The 20,211-nt window shown below is 48.4% G+C and overlaps 1 protein-coding gene across 1 annotated transcript in view; it reads left to right on the top strand.

Annotated features, from left to right (window-relative positions):
• LOC147659122 (uncharacterized) overlaps window positions 1-20,211 on the top strand; it is a 63,905-nt gene that overhangs the window by 27,875 nt on the left and 15,819 nt on the right. The window contains exons 4-5 of the mRNA XM_086951957.1: window positions 4,350-4,406; window positions 12,085-12,186. Coding sequence (XP_086808083.1) covers window positions 4,350-4,406; window positions 12,085-12,186 — 159 coding nt within the window. The remainder of the gene's footprint in view (window positions 1-4,349; window positions 4,407-12,084; window positions 12,187-20,211) is intronic.

The raw sequence follows: 20,211 nt of genomic DNA, 5'->3' as shown, positions 1-20,211 counted from the left end.
GCTTGAGTCCGAGGTTGGCGAGGTTCTACAGCAGGGCGGCGGTGTTGCGGTCCTTGTTGTCCAGGTATCAGTTGTTGGCATGTTGTGATGTTGCTGATTGAGGAGAAAATTGGATCTAGTTAGTAGTAGGTTTGGCAATCTGCTGGGTTAAGCTCCGGTTTCTGAGGTTTTCTAGAAGGGCCTTGAGTATGGGTGGTTGTGGTCTTCTAGGTGCAAGCTAAGGTCTTCACGGAGGATGAAGGTTCTGGAGTTGATGAGGGGTGCGACGAAGCCCGTGGTGATGCTGGTAAAATTGGTGCAGGGTCCTAGTGCTCTGTATAAAAGTGTTCTGCATAGGGAGAAGTTGGTTGTGCTGTGTATCTTGAACTTGAGGTGTTCCATGTAGCTGGTGGGGGTGTCTGTCTATGTGGTGCCAGCTGATGGTATTTTTTAATTTGGTGGCGATTCCACCTCTGGGCTTTTGCTGATAGTCTTGCCTGGTGATCTTGTAACTGGCAGTGGTGGCTGTAGCGATATTTGGGGCAGGGGTCTGGTATAGCCATGTTTCCAAGAGGAAGAACAGGTCTGGACGTGGTTGTGCTGTAGGTCCCATATATCCGTGGCATGTTTGGTGAGTGAGTAGGTGTTAAGGAGTACGTATCAGCCTGGCATTTTGTGTGGGTAGTGTTTGGTTTTGTGTGAGCGGTTGGCTGGTTTCTATGAGTGTGAACAAAGGTGGTGCTGGGTGCTAATCAATCAATTATTATTTGTAAAACGCACCTTTTCACCCTGGGAGTGTGGGGTTCGGGAGGGTATCCAGGCACTGGGGTGTGGTGAGCCTCAGTCGGAGAGCCAGGTCTTGAGTACCCTCCTAAAGTTGGTGAGTGAGGGGGGGGGGGGGGGGCAGAGGTGGTGTGGGAGGTCATTCCAGGAATTGGCTGCGAGGTAGGAGAGGGAACGACCTCTGCATCAGATTTGTCGGATGCAGGGGACGTGGGCGAGGGATGCGGATCGGACATGTCTGATCTGTTGGTGGAAGGTCCGGCGGTGGTTGATGTAAGAAGGTCCGGCGTTGTGTAGAGCTTTGGAGGCGAGGGTCAGCAGTTTGAACAGCCATCTCATCAGGACGGGGAACCAGTAGATGTTTCTGAGGAGGAGGGAGTGGGGATTCTGGTCAATTTTGGGGGGGGTCGAGTATAAGTCTGGCTGAGGTGTTCTGTATGGTCTGTAGTCGTTTGAGGAGGTGGGTGATGGTTCTGGCGTAAAGTGCATTCCTGAAGTGCAGTTGGCTGGTAATGGTTGCTTGAGTCATCGGTTTCCTGGTGCTGACAGGGATTAACCTGAAAATCTTGTGAAGCATGCGGAGGGTGGGGAAGCAGGGGAGGCGACTGCGTTGACCTGATGCTTTATGGATAGATTGCGGCTGTTGGTGCAAGAATGGTGGGTTTAGTGTGTGGGAGAGTGCATGAGAACTAGCAGGAGACGCATATGAACGCTCCTACTGTTGATGTGTGTGTAATGCGGTGTGGCTGCAGTGTGGTGAGGAGTGACCAGGGTTGAGAGCAAAGAGGAGCGCGGCAGAGTAGCACTGGGTGGGGGAGAACCACGGTTCCTGGGGCTGGGTGTGGTCAAGGCACGGACAGACGTGGACGGGCTTGCCTTCGGTATGCCAGAGACGTTTCCGCACATCTGCTGTCAGTAAGTAGGTCCTGGGAGGAGAGAAAAATGATGCTGTGGATGGGAAACAATGGTGTTGCTTTTTGTGCAAATGGATGATGGGAAATCCGGTGATTTGTAAACAAATTTTATTGTTTTACATTATGATGATCACTTAAAGTTCGTTAGGGTCAACATTTACCTGTGTGTGTGTGTATATATATATATATCCCCACCAAATTTCCAAGAACTTAGGATAACTGTGCATCATACATGTTATAGGCCGGAAAATCGCTGCCCCAAGAGGGAAGAGAGAACAAGTTCTCACTGCTCACAGATTATAATGTAACACCCCCCTGAAAAGGAACCCCAATCTTCACTAACTATTATATAACCCAAAACCAAGTTTAGCCCTCGCCCTCTCCCCCTCACCGGTGTGGTCAGAGTGCTTACAACAACTACAGCTTGCGTCTCGGAATAGCCGAGTATCAGGACTTCCCACAATGGATTATTAATTAGTTGTCTTGGATGGGACCACCCTTCTCTGTGTCCACAACTTATTGCCGGTCGGGACACTGATTGTACCAGCCCCTCCCATGCTCTTGCCGAATCCAGCGCTTTCTCATTATTCAAGCATCTCGCTTGTTGAAACCGAATAACACTTTCGCTGCTAGCCCATTTAATCAGTTCAGCCTTCAAACCTCTTGCTGCTAGGACCCTCCTTTGATTTGCAATGCGTTGTAATTTCTCGCTTTGCCAGCAACAAACCCATATCTACGAATTTACTTGTCACCTTTGTCTTGGAGGTATGGGGGAACCAATGCAATATACACGTGGCTATGTCAAAAACTATCTGGCGATCTGTGACTGAATTTAATAGTTCTCCTACTTCAACCCAATAATTCCCCAGGTTCGGGCATTCCCATAGCATATGTTCTAGCTCCACTGCCTCTCTTGTGCACCTGGGGCATGCGGCGCTGTCAACCTTAAAATATTTCTTAATCTTACCAAGCGTGAGATATGCTCTGTTTAGTATGAAAAAGTGCACCTGCTGGAATCGTGCATTCCTAGTGCTTTTCCAGGCCCTGTGTAGAATATGTCCCCATGTAGTTTCTGGGATGGGCTTCCCTATACCTGTCTCCCATTTCAATCATAATGTGTCTAGTGGAGCCAACCCCTCATTCGACATTCGCGAATATAGACATGTAACTGCTTTAAACGTCCCTGCTGCCATCACAACATATTGACATGCCATTGTTGTTTTGGGCTCTACTAATCCCTCCTTCCAATGTTTCTGAAGTGCGTGCACCAGGGCGGCATGCACAAGGAATCCCCCTCTGGGGAGGTCGTATCATTCCTGCAATGCCTGGTAGGTCAGTAATTCACCGTTCTCGTATAAAATCCCGAGCACCTGCACCCCAGCTTGTTCCCACTCCAGCAAGGACGTCCAGTCTCCACCATGGGGCAATGCTGTAACCATCCCCAGCGGTATTTCAGGAGCGTACGGATGCATCACTCCCGCTCTACGCTGGCTCCGATTCCAACATAATCTCAATGTTTTCTCTTCCAGAGACCGATCCCTAAGGTCAAGCCTTTGTTGTAATATTATAAAGGATAGGATGTGTCTCGGTATTCCTGTACCTCTCAAGTCCTCCAGGCCCCTAAATTCTATTGCAACTGCTTGCGTGAGGACCTGTAGTTGGGCTGCTATATAATAAAGCTCCAAGTCAGGAACCGCTAGTCCACCCTCTGCTTTTGGCCTCATCAACGTTTTTAGGGCCACTCTCTGTCTCCCAGACCCCCAGAAGAATCCTATTATCATGGAATTAAGCAACTTAAACATGGATCCCGGTATCCATATGGGTAATGTTCTAAAAAAATACAGCAGCCTAGGCAGTGCCACCCTCTTTAATAAGGCGACCCTTCCCGTCCCTGACAACAGAAGCGTGCTCCAGAATGCTGTTACCCTTTAGTGCTCGTATACATCTCCCAATATTCCCTTCCAGAATAGCACTGGCCTTGTGGTAGAAATGCACACCAAGGTATGTTAGACAGGTTGGTTCCCAGCGTATACTCCGTGGTACTGTAGGTGCTGCTCTCCCGGGTTTCACTGGGAACAAGCATGTCTTAGCCCAATTTACCCTCAGCCCTGAGATGCCGCCAAACTCCGAGACCAATCCTGCCGCCCCTTCCAGCGCTCCCTCAGCATCCACCAGAAACATCAGCAAATCATCCGCATATAGCGAGACGTATTGCTGTTCTCCTCTGAACGTCAAACCCAACCGAGCTCGTGCTGCCAGGGGTTCTATAGCCTGGGAAATCCGGTGATGTCACTTCTTATGCAGATGAGTGATGGGAAATGAGGCCCTCTTGCTTGGCTTCTTCTTTTAAAGACTGTCTTGCTTGTAAAGCAGGCATGTCACTTCTTGTGCAAATGTATGATGAGAAATCCAGTGTCAATTCCTGAGCAGATGGGCGATGGGTCCAGGCCACAAGTTTAAGCCCTATATAAGGCAAGATCACAGCCTTGCAGCCTTCTGAGGTTGTTAAACTGAGTAACATAAGTTGCTTAATACTAACACCTGTTATTTGCAAACCTTAGAAGTGACAGAAGAGCAGTATTAAGTGCTGTATTTAAAAAACAAATAGTTATGTTCTCATTATTGTCTTCTAATCCCTCAATTGACCCTCACTTTGTGTCTTTTCTTTTGCAGTTAATCGTGACTGGAGTTTTCTACATTCTTGCGCACAGTATGAAGGATCCTAGTTGGGTAAGTTTGGACCTTTATTCTGTGACACAAACATTTCACTCAGTATATTTGATCTAATTTTGATTATGTATCGTTTAGGAAAGACGGTGTAATGAAACACATGAGGAGCAAATCAAAGTGACGTAATCCTATAACTGATTTGATTTTATTTCTTTATAAATTTCAAAACCCATAACGCCACTTCCCCACAAATCATCACAATTACTCTTTCTCTTTGCGCTGATCTCAAAAGTATGGCATGTGGTAATGTATTTTAACAAAAAAAATTACATTGTAAAACCGTGTGTTCCTCCCCAGTGAAATATACATTAAGAAATGTTTGAGATTTTTCAACTTACAAAATCAAATTGTATAAGAAAACATTAACAGTGCGAGGAAAACCTACAAGATGCAATTTATTTTGTGATTTAAATACTTTCAAATAAGGAAAGGCCTAGACTCTTCAAAGACTTGCTTGAATAACTTTTAATGTAAAAAATTGGGAGAGGTAAATATGGCTGACTTGCTTTCGGACCTTTGGGTGAAATTCTGACTGGAGCTGAAGGGACAATTGAAACCTATAGGAATTTCATTAATGATATTTCTGAGGATATGAATACAATTACAGCTAGTCATTAAAATCACCTCAATCCTTGTGTTTGTAGACAATCACAGGGGGTCGCCAATACTGACCTGCCCTATTATTTTGAGAGTGGACAATCAGTACATATGTTGCACTCAAAATCAGAGACGGGTTGCAAAAAGTCGGTGCACAATTCCAAACCACTTTTTGGTGTCTACATCACCGTACATCTATAGGTCTTCATATTGTGTCAATCATTGCATCTGGATAGATCCTGGGAAACAAGGAAAATTGAGAGCTTTGTATGGGAGTCCATCACAGCAGCAGTGCTTGCTGCAAAATCTTAGGGCGAAAATAGCTCGGGTACTGTTGGTCTCTAATAAGGACGCTCCCTTACAGACATAGCGGTCATGTATGTCTTCATCTCTTCCTGTAAGACCTACTTGCGTGTAGATACAGTAACCGGTATCTTACAAGCCTGTCTCGAAGAAGTCACCAGTTTCTTCCAGTCTTTTGCACTGTCAAGTGCATGTCTAGATGAGCTCTCTGACCCCAACTTGGAAGTTTTTGAAAAAATATTGATACAAATCTCAGTCCTCGTCCATTCCTTCCTCATTTAAGGCATCTTCCCAGAAGCCCTTTCGCCAGGCCAGATCCTCCTGTTTCTGAAGAAAACCACACTAGATTGTGTCACTGACTACTGGAATATCACTCCCCAGCCTTTGCGCTGCAAAGTCTTCAAATGAGCCGCTGACATACAACTTCAAGATCACATCAACGGCAATTATCTCCTGCACAACTACCATTCAGAACATCGCATCATGCATAGCATCACATTACGCTGCACATCACATTACGCAGCAAGAGATGGCTACATGGCAAATCATACATGCCACACAACTGACCATAGATGAAGATGGCCCCTGTCTCCTGGTCCTGCTGGACCTCTGTTGCTTACCAATGACTAGCATGTCATTGCCAGGCATGCTGCAGTACACATAAAGTCTGCAGTATGTGACCAGCATGTCCCTGCCAGTTGTGCCCTGGCACAGGCCCAGGCACTGTCCTTGCCAGGTACACATCCATTCGAGTACCGCCACCAATGTCTCGCACAGGCGTGCACCAATGCAGCTGCGGCCATAAGTATGTTACGTGCTTGTCCCTGCCGGACACGGCCCGCATGGACTGTATCTTACTTCAGAGACAAAGCGTGGTTTAACTACAACCTTTCACATCCGCTCACACCCAACACTGTGCCCATCACACCTCCTGATATTAGTAAACATCTGCCCAATGACCTCATCAAACCTGATTCAATCGTTCAACCTTCCCTCTTGCAGCTATGCAGATGACTCACAATTCTTTTTTTTTTTTTAAACATTATTTTTCCATTTTACATGAATGAAACATTGCAGTGGTATAGATATCGGGCACAGAATGCAGGAAGAAGATAAGGGGGGCAGCACCCCCAGGTCATGATTGGCAAACACATGCCAAGCACACCAGTCGATGACCGACATTCACCCAATCCCCACCCAGGAGTCACAACCAGTGGTGAGACCTTACTCAGGGTCTTCCCTGTCCTCACTGCTCGGTGCAGCCCCAGGAGGTAAGAGTCTATCTCCTAGCTCTCGCCACACAATGGTCTTCTCCTCCACATTTTCATCCCTCTTGCTAAACTTCATGTGGGCCTCTTCTGCTAACGACCATTCAGCCGCATCCATGCACCAGTGGACAGTTTCAGACCCCATTGTCCCATCCAGGTGATGGCCTCCCTGTGTCCGGCAAGTAAATGAAATGAATGGCAAACATGGTCAAACGGAGAAATAGTGGTTGGATTAGGTATCCACTTCACGCAGTGCGACTAGGAGTGGAACGTGAATTTTACGCTCCCCACAGGATTGCAAGAATTTATAGGCCATCTTGTGACCTTCTACCAGCAAACAGCATTGTGGGGTCACCAATACCTGCATCGAGGTTGCCCTTCTAGGTTCACACACCACCAAGTCCCAGAAGTCATGCGCTACTCTACAGCCAAAGGCCAGGTGAAGAAAGTCAGCCCCACTAGGCCCACATCTGGAGCAACTATGAATGTGGGCCTGCAATGGAGAATTGCGAGGGTCAGGTAAGTGCGCAGCAGGAAACTTATAATGTACCGGTTTAAAGCAGGCATTGCATGACACTGCATGTAAGCAGGTGCATGCCCAGTCAGCATCCCTTGAAGTCGCACCCAGGTCCGCCTCCCTTTCCCCGTGCCGACAACTGGCCGCCCAAGGCATCTGCTTTTAAGGCTTTATACAGCCAGGATATCAAGTGCCTGCCTGATCCGCAGGTCAGCAGGGCTTCCAAAGTGGCAGATGCCCCCGCACCGCGGGAAGGTGGTTCATGTCTAAGTAGCCATTTCCGCCAGGGTAGTGCAAGAAGTGTCCCGGTTATCCATCCAGGCCTGGGAGGACATTTTCTTAGCCATTTGTCAGACTGGTGCCAGTATCCACACTGACAAGTCATGGTGGAAGGGGGCACTTCTCAACACCACAGTCACTAACCTTTGCCAGATTTGCACCATCTTCTGCACCACAAATGGAAAGTCACCAGAGGCCCCTCCTATTATTATCACCGGTAGCTGCCCTACGTAGACCGGCCCCGACAGCAGCCATTTCTCCCAATTGTCCCCAGGGTCAAGCCATTTCGCAACGTGCTGCATCTGAGCGGTGTACGAACACAGGTCTAGTCATGACACTCTAGTGTGCGCAACCATTACCCCAAAGTACGTAAATTGTGCCAACTCCTAGTGCAAGCCAACATCCGGCAGGGTCTCTGCAGGAGTCCCAATGAATGCTGCCGGTGGGGGCAAAAGGGACTTACCACAATTAATCTGCAGTCTGACAAAGCCCCAAAAGTGTCCAGGAGTCATTACACGATCCCAAGAGATTCCGGACTCACTGGGCTTGGCGTAAGGAAGACGGATCTAGCCCTTAAATTGAGGCCCAAACCCCATTAAACTCAGCACCTCAAGTCGACTGTGTCAAAGGCTTTCTCCTGGTCAATAGAGACCAGAGCCAGTTCCCTCTCACCCTGCTCGACCTCATTCATGACATGGGACGAGCGCCTGAGGTTCATCCCAGTGTTGCACCCCAGGTCCTTGGGAACCAGGCTGGCCATAAAAGGGCTCAAGCGGGCAGCCAAAAGCTTGGACAGGACCTTCAGGTCTGAGCTTATGATGGTGAGCGGCCCAATATGCCGAGGGATCTGGCTCGCATTTCATTCTAAAAATAGGGGGCTTAGAACACCTCTTTAACTCAAAACCTGACACCTGCCTTCACGCCATAAACACAAGGATAACTAGAAACAACCTAAATTTCAACATCGCGAAGCACGAGATTTTGACATGAAAACAATGACAAAAATAATTGCCTACCGTCATACGGCCCATGGAACTCCAGGTTCCTCCAACAACATCAAGAGAAGTCAGAAACCTAGGTGTAAGCATGGATTCAGACCGGTCCTTGATCCCACGTCAATAACATCACTGGGAGTGCTTTTGTACACAATGAAAACCCTGTGTCGCATTCTCATATACCTAGTATACCAGCAAAAGCAACAAGCTCTTCTCACATTCGGAATCCCCAAGGTTGACTATGGTCAGGTTCATCAAACGGAAAATACAGCAATTCCAAAATGCCGCTGTAAGACGTCTTCTCTGCCTTCTTCTAGGAGAACGCATGACTCCAGTCATGCAATCACTCCTATAGCCTAGAAGGACAATGTTTAGGGCACCCTGTATTGTCCACGGAGCCTCCCAAGGAAAAGGACTTCTATATTTACAAGCTACTTCCGCGCTGCAGGCTTGCCCCACTTCTCATCATAGCACCGTACCATAAGAGATCCGTATGAGGCGCAGTGTCCTCCGTGCAAGCTGCCAACCGATGACGCTCACTACCAGCCAACATTCAGAGCATCCAGGAGCATATATAATCTTCAGAAAATAGGTAGAAACATGGCTGTTTTAAAAATAACTAGATCATCCCACAACCATGGTATGGAACCCGGAAAATCAATCACACCTTCACGTTCAGTCTTCAGCTTACAACCCACAGACATGGAACAAGCCAACCTGCAAAGTCATTTTTATGTCCAGACTAGCTAAGAAGACCTATGGTTAGCCTGGGCTTTATTAGATTAAGGGAATCCAAATGTAACCCTTCTGGCACACTAATACTAATACCATGAAACGCAGTGGCCTGCAGTCAATGGTAGCCTCATTATTATCGACTCCTGTAAGATGTATCTGTTACAGGTCTTGTGCATCACCCAGTACTGTACTTGCCAATAAACCAGCCATCACCAACTGAGCAGGCATGGGATCCAACACACCATGTCCCAGCGAGCTAGACACTGACTGCTTCTTTCCATCACACAATGACATCCAGACCTAGGATGATAGGAACAAAGTTCATGCCAGCTGATCTCCCCTCCACTTCTCTCTCCAACCAGGCCTGCTCACCACCAGAAATAAAACTTTAGACTGAAGTTCTGTTTGAACAACCCAATGCAGCTTAGTGAATTCATAAGAATGAACATAAAGAGTTCTGCAGAGCTGGCAGCGTACTGAAAATCATAAAGGGCTCATCTTGCTCACACGTCTTCACCCTCCATACTGCTAAGCGCTGTGCCCAATAATCTGATAATCGCACCCTGGTGGTCATCCCACACAACGAGAAACATTACCCACATAGGATAAAAAAAATGACTGTACCCTTCCAACCACACCTCCTGTGAGGTGTAGCCTTCTGCCCAAGTAGGCAAGTGCTGCAGGGTCCAACATAGGGAGAGTAAGCGCTATATAAATGCGCCAGGACTGTCCAGAGAGTTATCAGTACTTGCCTACCAAGTAAACTTTCCAGGTGTGTGCTTCTTCACAATGGAATAGACTTCCCATCTCCATCCGGATGATTCAGGAGGAGTTTCCTTTTCGCAAAGCGCTGAAAACTTTTCTTTTCTGCTAAACTCCATTGGACAAGATTCAGCATCTGTGCAGGAGCGCCAGGACACCCCGTTGGGGTAGCTGTGCGCTATATAAAATACACTAAATAAATAAATAGTCGTCCATATAGATACTGTCCTCATGTGTAACTAGACAATCCCGGCCAGGCCTACTCCAGTGCAGAAAAAGCCATCTGTATCGGAGTTTGCTTGCGTTCCCATTTCAAGGGGACCTGACCTTGCAATTCAACCTGGACTCTTTCCACGGTGTCTCATGACATTTTGGTGCGGCAGCTGGAGGAAGTGGGAATTGAGGGGAAGGCTCTTCAATGGTTCCGCTCTTTCCTCTCGGACCGGTTTTTTAAAGTGGCCATTCCACCTGGTCAGTCCTCTTTCCATCCTTTGGGACTGGGAGTCCCTCAGGGCTCTGCGTTGAGCCCCACTTTGTTCAACTTGTATGTGAAACCGCTGGCTGCTGTCGTCAGACAAAGTGGCTTAACCATGACATCGTATGCCGACGACACGCAGCTGGCGGTGACACTCAGTGGGGACCCTGAGGTGACTGCTCCCAGGTTCCGCGCAGGGCTTATAGCCGTGGCGAACTGGATGCGTATTTACTGCTTACAGTTAAACGCCAAGAAAACCGAAGTCCTGATCCTAGGGAAGCAGGCGGAACTTTGGGGAGATCAGTGGTGGCCTCCTGAACTGGGGGTGACCCCCATCCCAGCGGCCGAAGTGAAGAACTTGGGGGTTTGGCTGGATTCCAACCTCTCTTTTACCAGCCACACAAAGAAGATTGCAGCTACCTGCTATGGTATTCTGCGAGGACTGAGACCAGTCCTCAAATTCTTCGACCCCCCTACTCGGCAACTGGTGGTCCAAGCCTCTATTCTTTCTCGGCTGGACTATGGGAGTGCTCTGCTGCTTGGTGTAAATCAGGCCGAGGCCACCAGACTACAGAGGGTGCAGAATGCCGCTGCACGGGCCATTGTTGGCCTCCCGAGACGTTGTTCTGTCTCTGCAGTTCTGACCTCCCTTCACTGGCTGCCGGTCAGACAGAGAATCAAATTCAAGGCTCTCTGTCTGACATTTAAGATTCTGAAACTCTCCTCTCCCCCTGCTCTTGCGGGTCTTGTTTCCCCTTATGTCCCCACGCGGTCTCTCAGGTCGGAATCTCTTCATCTGGCGATTACGCCTAGGTTCAGACTGAGTAGGATAGGAGGTCGTTCGTTTCGAGTTTTGGCGGCCGGATTATGGAACTCCCTTCCTGTCCATATTCGTGCCCTTAACAGCCTGACTCTCTTCAGACGTGCTATAAAAACTCATTTGTTCACCTCTGTTGACTGATCTCTTCTCTCTCCAGCGGCGATTTGTTGTGTTGTGGTACTTGATCAGGCGCCAGGACGCCCCTTCGCTGGGGCAGCTGTGCGCTGAATAAAAGTTATTAACATAACATAACATAACATAACATAACATTGGAGCAGGACCAAAGTTGACTTACATATGGAGGACCTCTTTCTGGAGTGCTAAACTAGGGAAAACATGACAGATTGCAGTGTGGCTTGAGCATTTTCCATTGGATGAAACTTTTGCAATCATTCCACACATCACCTTTGTGCTTTCATCAAAATAGGTTGTCATCGGTGTGTGAGCAGCATGTCACTGCCAGGCTCGTACCCGTACCCTTGCAGATAAAATCAAGTGTCTGAGGAGGCTGTCCATGCCAGACTTGTTACCAATGCTGATATAGTCATCAGTGTGTGAGCAGCCTGTCCTTGCCAGGAGTACATCCATCGAGTACTTTTGTGCACTCTGCACATGTGCAGTCTGTCCTTCCATAAAGTCTCCAGTGGCAGAAGCATCCCCTATGGTTTCAGGTCACTGTGTAAACAGGGTGTGAGTGTGGACACGTTGTGTGGACAGGGTGAGTGTGTGGACAGGGTGCAAGTGTAGGACCAGGTACAAATGCTACGGATTCTGCAATTCCGGAATCTCGCTTTATTGCTGTTCCTAAGTTATGATTTCATTTTGTGCGTTCAGTCTAGCGTCCTTCCCATGATGATGGTGGGGGTGTTCTGTAGTGCACTACCACTTCTCTCCTCTGATCACCTTTCTTGTCTCCCCTCTCCTTAGCTGTTGGCCTCTTCGATAATGAACATACTGAGTTTCCTGCTGGGTGTTGTTGCCATTATCCTGTTTTCCATCCAGTGGGAGCAGCGGTGGAATAACCTGGAGGTGAGAGTGCCGGGCTCAATGGTGCAGATAGATGGAGATTGGTGCAGTAATGTAGAACCATCATTTAAACTAGACCCACCAGGCCCTAGATTCATGCCTTGGATTAATTTACAAATGTCAATGTTGGGCTTAGCCCCTTCTGAAGGGTCATCTCCAAACGCTTGCCTTCACCCTCCTGTTTACTGAACCTGTTTTTGTTGGCTTTAGGATTCTGCTAACCAGTACTAAAGTGCCTGTGCTTTCTCCTTGAAACATTGTAACATTGGCATACACCCAATAGGCATATTTTGTTTACTTGTAAGTCTCTATTAAAGTGGTACTACATGCACCCAGGCCTGTAAATGAAATGCTACTAGTGGGCCTGCAGTACTTACTGTGCCACCCACTTAAGTAGCCCTTTAATTATATCTCAAGCCTGCCATTGTGACCCGTGTGTGGATTGTGAAACTGCCATTTGGACCTGGCAAGATACATTTCTTGCCAGGCCCAAACCTCCCTTTTTAATACATAAAGGTCACCCTATGGGTATGCCCTACACAGCCCAGAGGGCAGCGTCCAGTGTATTTAACCCCTTCGCTGTGGCGGCTATTCTGCCGCAGCGCTAAGGGGGCAAGGGGGTGGCTCCGTCACCAACCCAGGTCGCGCTGTGCTCATGACGGAGCAGTATTGTCACGGCCCGGCCCGCTTAATAGAACGCTCAGTGCAGGCGCGGAATCCACGCCGCCCAGGCCTCCCGAGTGGGCCGTGACGGAACCGCTCCGTCATCAGCACAGCGCGACCGCGGCTGGTGTCGGAGCGGTTCCGTCACCAGCAGGGGAGGGGTTAAAGAGTTGAACATGTACGTTTAAGTTTTACATGCCCTGATAATGAAAAACTCTTGCATTTGTTTTTCACTCCTGTGAGGCCTACCTCTCCCATAGGATAACATTAGGTTCCCATATTACATTTGATGAGTGGTACTTTCAATTGGGAGCAGATAGGAATGTTAAGTTTGGTGTTTATGGAATTGTAATTTAAAACCTTCTTTAATGGTAAAGTCAGGTTTTATGTCGCAATTCTGGAAATGACACTTTCAGAAAGTTGTAATTTTCATGTCCTAACCATTGGATGCTTGCAGCCTGTATACTAGGTCATGTGACAAGGGTAGGTGTAGCTGGCAGTAGGTTTTTGTGTATTGCTCCCAGACAATGAGATAAAGGGAGGCTATGTATTGGCAAGACGGGCCACTCTGACTTAACGAGGGGGAGGAGCTGTCACCACACTTGCACATTAAAAAGCCTTTGCCTGAACTCCCTTACGAAGGGTTTCTCACTAGTCTTTTGTATCCTCAGGCAAGCTGTGGGCCAGGGCAGGGAGGAAGTCATTGCTTGACACCTCAGGGGGGTGGAAGCCTCTAGAAATGTCCAATTCAAAGTGCGTAGCAAGTATAAAAAACAGCCCAACTCTTCAGTACAGATCTGGACCTGACTGAAGGATTGCTGTTCTGCTTGTTGCAAGAAGGACTGCCACTCTGCTTCCCTGCTGTCCTCGAGCTTAAGTGAGAAGGATTATACCTACAACTTGAACCCAGTGCCACAAGAGTGACTCCAAAGGCTAGTTGTCAGGCCTTCTGATGATAGCCTCAGGGGCAGAACAGGGTACAACAACTTTGCACCCAGCACCAGGACTCTGCCAGAGTCCTGCCATCCTAAGTTATGCCTCCCCAGTCCTGGACCATTGAAAGAGGGCCTGAAGGTGCTCTGCCAGCCCATCTGTGGTTCCAGCAGAACCAGTGTCTCCACATCTGGACAGCTGAGTGACACCTCTCCGATGCAGGACTTTGTATCACTGCCTGCAGTCTCCTCAAAACCACCGCTGCTTGATGCATCCTAGACATGGCTTGTGCATCATAAGCCCCTTGTTGACGGCATCCTCGATAAAAACCCAGGACTCCTCATCGCGAGCCCCACAAATTCTCCGTAACATGCCAGTGCGTGACTTATCTTCAATGTAGGAATTTGCATTGCTGGCCTCTCGACGATGGTATACTCAACAATGATGCAGGACCTCACATTGCAGCCGTGCAGACCCGAGAAACTACCGTTGCATGCCCCGTCCTTGACACAGGACTCCGTATCGCTCTACAACCAGGATTTAAGGTACTTTGTTCAGTGGGCCTAACTTCGTCCCTCTAGCCAGCCCCCACTCCATTGGGGTCGGCCTGAGCTTGTAACATTGTCCCGGTCGAGCGGGACCAGATAGCCACAGTTGACGCTTTGTGCTTTACAGCATTATTTTCCCATAAATCTTCAAAATTGCACATTTATGATTCAATTGATTGGATTTTGTCAATGTCGTCTGAAATTATTTATTATATTTTACTCTATTTTTCTAAATTGGTATGTGTTTTTTCTTGTGTTGAGTTATGATTTTATTACAGTTTGAAGTGCTGCATAAATACTGTGCACATTGCCTTCAAGGTAAACGTTATTGCTCTGGGCCAACCCGCCAGAGGGTTAATCACAGATGTATTTGGGGTTTCCTTTTGACTTCATCCTGACAAGGATTGTGGTTGCTGCTTGAGTTGAGCTTCACCCCCATCAACGAGTAACCCAATTTCTTGCAGTTGAATGCACTGCCTTGCTCGTTCTGCTCTGGAATTTCCGGTATCGTGCAAAATCACTTTTGCAAAAAGAAGACCACTGTATGTCTTGTTTGTTTATAGCCAAACAATACAACAGCATGTTTCAATATCTGCATGCCACAACAAAAACACAAGCTGAACATAAAGGAACACACTGCAAAAACACACATTCTTCCCTAACACAAATGTGATGTTGTGGTTTGCTATTCTTGTGTTGTGTGGAGTGGTGTTGCACTTGGGTTATAGTTTTATTTTTGTGTTATTTGTTTGGTTTATGTGTTTGGCATTGTTTAATCTCCAAATAAAGAAGGCCCATATAGCATGGTTTAAAAAAGGAAACTGGTAGCCATCATTTCTTGTCAGTCAGTGGACTGACCTGAACGGACTGGCATTTCGGATACTTGTTGGCGAACACAGGCTGGGAGCTTACTGTGGACTCCCCGAATTATTGATATACGAAGGCCTGAAAATGTATCATTCTCATGATCTGGGAATCGATCCATAAAATTGAAAATAGCGCCATGACTTGCTCGCTTCCTCTTGGACCTAATTTGGGAATTAGGAGTGTGACATTTACTCTGAACGTTTTTGGAAGAGCAATGTAGGTCCAGTTTATAGGCATGGGCATTTGGGACTATTCAAGCACCGCAAGAAGATGACTAGGATTAAGACTACTGGTCTGCCTTGAAAAAGTCTTAAAAGATGAAACGCGTATTGGCTAATCTCTTGCTGAAAGTGTTTTTGCACAGAATAAACTCACAATGAACATTCATTGGATCTTATTATTGGCTCCCGTAGAGAAAATATCTGTTTGTCCCTTCAAAAAGACTGTTAAATTGGATGGAATACTGTGTTCCTATTAATGAATACTCATTATGGATGTGGTTACAATAACTAGCCATGAGGGTGCTGAGGTTGCAGTTCTATAAAAAGTTCAGTCGGTGGAATAGCCCTGCATTGGAAGTCTGTGGTACACAGGGACTTCTGAATCCATAAAAGCTGCCAAGTGGTAAACCACGACCCCTGGAGTCTGGAAGGATGATGGTCAAATGCCAATAGACCTAAGAGTGGCTGCACCTCCCACCACCAAGACTTATGTTGTGTTGGCTTTTATTATTAATTAATTGGTGCTCCACCATTCATCAGTGGTGTGTAGGTAGGTAGATAATGTGCGGTTTAAAATGGCTGCAAAGCGAGAGTTTAAAGTGGACGCAGTTGGGTTGCATAAGGTTTGAGACGATAGTAATGTTATGAAAGCACACTGTGAGCCTAAAATAAATAAGTATAATTTTATATATATATATATATATATATATATATATATATATATATATATATATATATATATATATAATATACCTACTGGCGATTGCCAGTAGGTAGTTATAGTTAGGACCTATTTTCCATAGGAAATCTGCAACATTCTATTTGGAAAAACTTTGGCGCCGGTTGACGAATCTTCGCGAAATGTTCAAAACTGGTGAGGCGCTCCGTTCCGCTCGCTCCTATCCTGAAAGTCTCTGGATGATTCGTGTAGATGGGCCGAGAAAAAAGGGGGGGTCCCAAAACGTGTTTTCCCCATGCAATTTTCCATAGGAACCGTTCGTCGCGGCTACAGCCCGAACTGCTTAACGGAATTACACAAAATTTGGCCAAGAGGTAGTCCTTGGTTCAGACTTGTGCCTTTTGCTTAAATGGTGTTAATCCGTTTAGTAGTTCCTGAGAAAATCACAATTACAAGTAGATATATATCTATGGCTGCGCTGGTTCCACGCACCCTAAGCACACCCTGCAGTGCATGAGCTGTATTCTAATTTGCTGTCAACACTCCAAACTAGGAAATATTGGCACTTAAAAAACCACCGAGGCACAGGAAACCTTTTTTTTCGTTTTTTTTTAAATCGGCAAAATACGTGCAGGATGCCCCCCACCGGGACTCACCATAATTGAGATTGCGGGGGGCACACTGCCCCCGGCAGTCCTGGGGACTGCCACCCCCACGGGGCTTAACATTATAATGTTGGGGCGCTAAGGCCCCCCCGAGCCCTGGGGACCGCCCTCCCCCGGGGCTCTACCTCACTGATATTGCTGGGGGCACACTGCCCCCCCCCCCCACAGCCCCGGGGAACCCCCGGCGATTGATTTTTGTATATATTTTTTTAAACCTGTGTGGGGGGGCTCAAGCACCCCACACGCCCCGGAACCACGACCCCCCAGGGCTTTGAAAAAGGTGGGAGGGGGCCCTCCTCCTGGAGCTCTCGAGGGCCGGCTACTGCAGTGTCCTGGGGTGCCCACCCCCGGGACAATGCTGTTTGCTATGGCAGGGCGGGAGTCTCGCGGCTCCCCCACCTGCCATAGTAAACTTGGTTTGCATTTTAAAAGAGAGAGCAGGGAAACCTGCTCCCTCTTTTAAAATGCAAACCAAATTGCTTTTCCACATGGGGAGCAGCATGTTAGCTGCTCCCAATGTGGAAAAGCAATGCCGGCTCCCGCAGGAGGCGGGGAACCGGGCTGGGACCGTGGGGGGATTGGGGACACCCCACGGTCTCCAACGAGCGGCCAGGCCCCAGGGGATGGGGTCCCAGGGGCCATAAGTGGCAAGGGAGGGGGGGCCACACGGCCCCCTCCCCAAAGTAAACATTTTTTTTTATCAAAAAGGGCCAGCCCCGGGGGATGGGGTCCCCGGGGCCATAAGTGGCCTGAGGAGGGGGCAACGCAACCCCCCTCCAAAAGAATCAAACAATAATGATAAAGGCAATGCCCCGGGGATGGGGTCCTCGGGGCCCATTAAGCCCTTGGGAGAGAGGGTCACGCGCCCCCCCCTTCCAAATTATAAAAAAAAAAGGGGACAGGCCCTGGGGGATGGGATACCCAAGGCCAAAAAAATAGGAAAAGAAGGGGGGCCAAACAGACTCCCTTCTTAGAAAAAAAAAAAAAGAAGAAAAAAAACGGCATCGCGCTGAAGCCCCGCCCCCTCGCTGCAGCACTATACAAACACGCCCCCTGGCGCGTTTGCAGATGGAGAATGAATTCCCCTTGAATACTGGGGGTTCCGGGGGGCCAACTAGCCCACCAGGAACCTCCGTATGCCCCAGGGGACTGCGTTGCAGAGAGGTGTTCAGAGGCCACGCCCCTTTTTACACCTCTCTGCAGCGCAGATCTGTGGCGCTTAATGGAGGTAGCTGGTGGGCTAGTTGCGCCCCAGGGAGCCTTGAGATTCAAGGGGAGGTAATCCCACAACTTAAAATGCGCAACGGGGTGCGATTGTACAGTGGTGAAGGGAGGGTCCGGGGCCTGAGTTCACATGTGTGCGAACACACCCAGTGGCGCAGTTTAAGTTGGGGAATTAATTCCTTGTCAATCCTGAGGGTCCCTGGGGGACAACTAGCCCGCCAGGTACCTTCAGTAAGCGCCACAGAGATGCGTTGCAGAGTGTTGTAAAACACAGCCCCCTGGCGCATACTGGAGGTACCTGGTAGACTAGTTGGCCCCCAGGGACCCACAGGATTGAGGAGGAATTAATTCTCGAACTTAAAACGTGCCACAGGGCGTATTTGCAGACATGTCCCCTCAGGCCATGCCCCCTTCCTTCACCACTGTGCAAACGCATCCCCGTGGCGCATTTTAACCCCTTCCACGCTCATGACGAGCTGGGCTCGTCATGGCGTAGCCTCCTCGCACGCTGATGACGAGCCCAGCTCGTCACGTAACATGCGCTTTTGAATATCTCAGGCAGGAGCAGAATTCTGCCAGCGCGGATGCGGTTAAGTTGGGGAATTAATTCTCTTATAATACTGAGGGTCCCTGAGGGACAAATAGCTCACAGGTATCTCCAGTATGCTCCAGGGAGCTGCGTTGCAGACAGGTGTTCAGAGGCCAAGACCCTTTTTACACCTCTCTGCAACGCAGCTCTGTGGCGCTTACTGGAGGTACCTAGTGGACTAGGTTGACCTTAGGGACCCTTAGGATTGAAGGGGACTTAATCTCTCAACTTAGAACGGCCACAGGGCGCGTTTACACAGCGGTGAAAGGAATGACGGGGCCTGAGGTGATGTGTGCAAACAGGTCTTGTGGCGCGTTTTAAGTTGGGGGAAAAAATTCCCCTTCAATCTTGAGGGACCATGGGGGACAAGTAGCCCACCAGGTGCTTCCAGGAAACACCACTGCACTGGGTTGCAGAGAGGTGGTGCAGGCCGTGCCCCTTTTTAGGTCTCGCCTGTCGATGCGCATGCGCATCGAGCAAGCGAGAGTATTGCGACTTATCCACTCTTTATCCACACTGCAAGGAATCGTGGCGATTCTTTGCAGTGCCCGTGACTTTTAAGGTCAATGCGCATGCGCATTGAGCTTATGCGCATGCGCATTGACCTTAAAAGCGCGTGCACGTCCGTCTTTGTTTACCCGCTCCGCCCCCTCCCCTTCCCGCCGTGTCGCATTTCTCCTCCCCCTCCCCTCTCTTCCCTCCGTCTTGTTTTCTTATGGAGGACAATCCCGTCCACCATGTTGAGCGGCGCGGGTCAGGGCCATTATCACAACAAGCGGATGCAACCCGGAGGCTTTTTTTTCTTCCATTATTGCTGCAAGCTGCACTGGGCCTTTGGCTAAACATAGCGGTGGTTTGTCAAAGGGTCATCACCCGATGCCCCCAGCCCATCGCTTGTTTCCCTCAGGCCATCATGCCGGTTCTACTACTCCAGAGTATAATCAGGAAACTCGAAGTTATCTGGTGAGTCCGCGTAACACCGCCGCAACGGTCACATCACTCGTCTTTTCAAACACTAAGGCTAACCCTTTCCTTCATCCTCAGGAATAGCCTTGTGCATGCACAACTGCGCCTAGATTCTCATCGGCACACAAAATAACCTGACCTCCCTAAGAGCCGCCAAGAATAACCCTGGCGATCTGCTCTGATTGTCTCCCTCCTCCAAGCCCCCCCCCCCTCCCCCGGTAAGACTCCACGCGGTTTGCGTCCCTCGCGCAGCTCACCATCACTGGGTAGAATCACTGCATCCTATGCTTAAGGCACAATACCGTTAATTGCGGCAACATTGACCGCTGTATATGGTTGCCCGTATGTTTAATCTCACCACCATTAGCTTGCGATTGTGACTTCTGAAACTTAAATCACAGAATTGTTACCTTGCAGGTAGATTGAACGTTGTGTGTATTTGTTTGTTGGTTAACCTCACCACCGTTAACTTCCAATTGTGACCATCATTACAAAAATGCTGCCACCGCCATGGTTCCACCGCCACTGTCACTCAGCTCGCATTATGACTAATTGTTCGTCCGCTCTTGAAACCTGGTTTTACCACCTGGAAATGTATTGTACATAGATGCCTGTACCGGTTCTTTAATATGTGCTTGAAATTCTCCATCTGCATGACAACTCTTTTACCAAC

This window comes from Lissotriton vulgaris, unplaced genomic scaffold (assembly GCF_964263255.1).
Source record: "Lissotriton vulgaris unplaced genomic scaffold, aLisVul1.2 SCAFFOLD_2691, whole genome shotgun sequence".
NCBI classification, from domain to species: domain Eukaryota; kingdom Metazoa; phylum Chordata; class Amphibia; order Caudata; family Salamandridae; genus Lissotriton; species Lissotriton vulgaris.
Note: the sequence above shows the minus strand (reverse complement) of the source record. Positions and strands in the feature narration are given on the sequence as shown.